This window comes from Vulpes lagopus, chromosome 6, assembly GCF_018345385.1.
Source record: "Vulpes lagopus strain Blue_001 chromosome 6, ASM1834538v1, whole genome shotgun sequence".
Classification (NCBI taxonomy): Eukaryota; Metazoa; Chordata; class Mammalia; order Carnivora; family Canidae; genus Vulpes; species Vulpes lagopus.
This window is the reverse complement of record NC_054829.1, coordinates 74,764,911-74,769,941: the sequence shown is the minus strand read 5'-3', so window position 1 is coordinate 74,769,941 and position 5,031 is coordinate 74,764,911. Positions and strand designations below refer to the sequence as shown.

Below are 5,031 nucleotides of genomic sequence, written 5' to 3'. Positions count from 1 at the left end.
AAACTTCAGATAATGAGGAATAATCCTAAAAAAAGAAGAAAGGACCTATAGTCTAAAAATTCTAAAATACGTATGAAAGACATTAGAGAACACAGAAATATATGGAAAACTGTCTATTCTCATGGATTGGAAAAATAAATATTCGTATAATGTCTAAGCCAACAACAATCTATGCATTCAATATGAACCCTATCAAAACACCACCAACATTTTTCTAGGGAATAGAAGAAGCCTAAAATTTGTAACTAAACAGAAAAGATTCTGACTAGGCAAAAGAATGTTGAAACAAAAAACAAATCAGGGCAGCCCGGGTGGCTCAGCATTTTAGCACTGCCTTTTCATCCAGGGCGTGATCCTGGAGACCTGGGAACGAGTCCCATGACAGGCACCCTGCATGGTGCCTGCTGCTCCCTCTGCCTGTGTCTCTGCCATACTCTCAGTCTTTCTGTGTCTCTCATGAGTAAATAAATAAAAACTTAAAAAAATAAAGCGAAAGCCATCACAATTCCGGATTTCAAAGTTGTGATCATCCAAACAGTATAATAGTGTCAGTAAAACACGCACATGGTCAATGGAATAAAATAAAGAACCAATAAATGGACACACAGCTCTATGGTCAACATATCCTTGATAAAGTACGAAAGACTATCGATGGGAAAAATACAGCCTCTTCAACAAGTGGTGTTGGGGACATTGGACAGCTGCAAGTAGAAGAATGAACCTGGGCCACATTCTTACATTCCACACAAAGATAAACTCAGAGTAGATGAAAGACCTAAATGTGAGGCAAGAAATATTCAAAATCAAGGAGATTTTGTGACCTCATCCACAACAGGTTCTTGTACTCGAATCTCCAAAGGGAAGGGAAACAAAAGTAAAAGTGAACTCTATGGACTACATCAAGGAAGGAGCTGTCATACAGCTGTGGAAACACTCAACATAATTAAAAGGCCTAACAAATTGGAAAGGATTGGGATGCCTGTGTAGCTTGAGCATCTGTCTTTGGCACAGGGAGTCCTAGAGCCCTGGGATTGATATCAGCATTGGGCTCTGTGTGGGGATCCCACTTCTCCCTCTGCCCATCTCTGAATCTCTCTCCCCATCTCTGATGAATAAATAAATAACATCTTCCAAAAGAATAAAAACAATGGGAGAAAAGAATTGCCAATCTATCTCCAGATAAAGGCTGGTTTCCAAAATTGAAGAAAAAAATACCAAACTAAACAATGACAAAGTGAAAACTACAATCAGAAATGGGCAGAAGACATGAAGATTCACCTTGTCCTGATTGGAATTTTAGACTGTCACTTTATATTAGGTAGGTCATCCACATAAAAAATGAAATTTATTGTCTCTCTAGGTCTGCCTTATATCAACTGCATGATTAAAACAGACAATGCATCTTGAAGACAAGAGGAAAATGCTTTCTGCCCTAGACTGGAAGATCTACCAGTAAACATGGCAAGAAAACTACATAAAAAAAGAAAAGGTGATAAACTGGAAAGAAAATAATTAGTTATCCTATGACAATGTATTAATAGAGTCAATGAATAAAAACGCCACATAAAAAGTGGAAGAAATAACTCGTGAGCTCAGCAAAATATCAGTATATAAAATCAGCAAATAAAATAAAGATATATTCCTACATAATAACAACAAATTACATATACAAGATTAACAAAATAATCCAATTCACACTAGCACCGAAAATAAATATATAGGATTAAAATTTAATAACAAGATGAAATATCTCCAGAAAATGACCTATACTGATGTGTCTTTTGAAATGCACCCAGAAATTCAAAAATAACTGTGCTTAGAACTGCATATAGTCAGAAGGCCATCTACAGAAATTGCTATAGAATTGTGGTTCAATACATGTGTTAGCTCTAAATACACGAATGTAAGTCTGGAGCTGGTTATATAGTCAGAGGACATGCAAATAGGGCCCTCCCTCCACTGATTAAACCAGGCCAGTCCTGACGCTGCAGCTGGGAGAGGAGCCCCAGCCCTAGGATCCCAAGGTGACCTGATTCAGTGATCAGGAGACAACACAGACAAACCACCATGGAGTGTGTGCTCGGCTGGGTTTTCCTTGTCGCTATTTTAAAAGGTAATTCATAGAGAACCAGAGATCTTGAGTCTGTGAGTGGAGGTGAGTGAGAGAAACTGGAGATCTGGGACAGTTGTTTGACCAGGATGTCTTGTGTCTGCAGGTGTCAAGGGAGAGGTGCAGCTGGTGGAGTCTGGGGGAGACCTGGTGAAGCCTGGGGGATCCCTTAGACTCTCCTGTGTGGCCTCTGGATTCACCTTCAGTAGCAATTGGATGAGCTGGGTCCGCCAGGCTCCTGGGAAGGGGCTGCAGTGGGTCGCAGGTATTAGTAATAGTGGAAGTAGCACATACTACGCCGACGCTGTGAAGGGCCGATTCACCATCTCCAGAGACAACGCCAAGAACACGCTGTATCTGCAGATGAACAGCCTGAGAACCGAGGACACGGCCATGTATTACTGTGCAAAGGACACAGTGAGGCGAACTCATTTTGAACCCAGACACAAACCTCCCTGTAGAAGGTGATCAGGACCACCAGGGGTGCACACTCCTCACCACTTTTATCTTGAAATCCCAGGAGCAGGTGCAGAGGGTGGTTCTGGGCAGCTTTCCTGTCAGGGATGGGTCTTCCTCTCCAAGGAGCAGTTTCCTTCAGAGGAAGGAAGCCCCTCCTTCAGAGGGGAGCCCCTCTGAACACTTGATTATGTGTTTACCCCTTCAGTCTCTTTCTTAGAGACCTATAATTCAACTATAGCCCTCCTTCAGAGGGGAGCCCCTCTGAACACTTGATTATGTGTTTACCCCTTCAGTCTCTTTCTTAGAGACCTATAATTCAACTATAGCACTTGCACTTAATTGTGCTTAACTTTTCCTGTCCTGAAATTTTAATCATTTACAATTAATGCCATTTACATCATCTGAACCTTTTAATGAGTCCTAGTGGAAATCACTGTGGACCACAGGACCCCAAGCTAACATGCTGTCTTGCACATCGTGGTATAGAGGAATCCCCAATCAACACAAGGGATAAGAGACATTCTACAGAAATGTTAATAACAGCCTGGGAGTGAGAAGGATTCCCAGCATGACATGGTAGGGATGTGGACTCAGAAGTCATTCGCACACACACACACACACACACACACACACACACACACAATCACCAGAGTATAACCATTCATCACCTTCACCTTCATGGCTGATGAGAGCCAGGAGACCTCTCATCACATCATAAATGCCTGGATGGTGCCAGGGAAGGACATTGGCTCTGGGTGTGTGTTGTGGGTCAGTGGTGGGGACGGGGTCCTGCTCCAGGAGGGCTTGTGTGGAGTTAGTGTCCCAACTGCATCAAAAGAAGGAACCCCTGGGTTATTGTTTGATTTCTTATCCTTTGGGTGGAGGAGAAGAATGAGGAAGGAACGTCAGGGAGCTAGCAGGCAATAAAGATTGGACATGGTGTGAGGAATCATTTCACTAAACAAGCATCAAACTGGAAGGACAAAAGAGAAACATGGTCATTCTCAGTAGACAGATGTCTGAATCATAGGGAAAGGAGATGAATAATATATGGAAGCAGCACGAAACTTTAAATAATAATACAAATAGGCCAAGATCCTACCCAGGTCTCAGATGGAAGCTGTCCTCTCCCCAAAGTCACAATCTGGTTCTGAAGGTCATGTATACACCATGTGCTCAGAGACCAGAAGGTTCTACTGGATCAGTGAGGAACCTCAGGATGAGGAGCTGGATTGTAGAACCTTCCACCTGCAGGGAATAACTCATGGATCCTTCTGGTGGTGACATCAGATCACTGTGTGTGACCTCTACCATGCCCATGTTGGAACCTAACACCCATGAGATGGGGAAGGAGGTGGAGCCTTAGGGGAACACTTATGTAAGGAGGTGCAGCTTCATGATAGGATCAGGGCCCTTATAAACCAGGACTGGGAAAGCTCCCTGCACCCTGGCCCCATGTGAGGTGATGGGGAAAGGACGGAGTAGGACGTGGGTGCTCTCCAGAGACCACATCTGCCTTCATCTGGACCTCAGACGTCCCAGATTCCAGATCTGTGAGAATGAGTATCTGTTGTTTGATCCTCCCAGTCCATGTGTGATGTTCCAGGAATGTGGACAGGTGAAAGTCCATTTTTTTCTTTGTTTAAATTGAACTTACCAATATTTACTACACACTCAGTGCTCATCATATCACGTCCCCTCCTTAACTCCCATCACCCAGTTTCCCCATCCCCCACCCCCTCTCTTCCAGTGACCCTCAGTTTTTTCCCCCCAGAGTTAAGTGTCTCTCAAGATTTGTCTTCCTATGTAATATTACCCCACTAAGTTTCACTCCTTCCCTTATGGTCTCTTTCAATATTTCCTATATTCCACATATGGGTGAGACTATATCCTTGCCATTCTGTGATTAATTTCTCTCAACTTAATACCTCCAGTTCCACCCATGTTGAAGGAAATGTTATTTCATTTTATTCATCCTTTCTGACAGCTGTGTAATATCCCATTGTATATATAAACCACATATTTTGTATATTTTTATTGGAGTTTGATGTGCGAACATATAACAGCCAGTACTCATTCCGTCAATTTCCCCCCCTCAGCTCATGTCATCCAGGTACCCCAACCCCCCAACCATCTCCCTTTCCACTAGGCCTTGTTTTCTTCCCCCATAGGTAGGAGTTTCTCATGTACTGTTACTGTCTCTGATAATTCCCACTCATTCTATCTCCTTTCCCCTTTGTTCCCTTGCACTATTTTTATGTACTTTGTATGTGTGAAACTATATAATGCTTGTCCTTCTCTGAATCACTTACTTCACTCAGCATAATACTCTCCAGTTCCATCTACATTGAAGCAAATGGTGGGTATTCATCATTTCTAATGGCTGAGTAATGTCCCATTGTATATAAACCACATCTTCTGTATGCATTCTTCTGTCGATGGACATCGAGGCTCCGTCCACA

At 42.8% G+C, this 5,031-nt stretch overlaps 1 gene segment (V, D, J or C); it reads left to right on the top strand.

Moving 5' to 3' along the window:
- The first annotated feature begins 1,954 nt into the window (after positions 1-1,954).
- Positions 1,955-2,578, top strand: LOC121492621. The segment is given in 2 exon segments: positions 1,955-2,113; positions 2,217-2,578. Coding segments are annotated over 2 exon segments (408 nt in total).
- Positions 2,579-5,031: the final 2,453 nt, after the last annotated feature.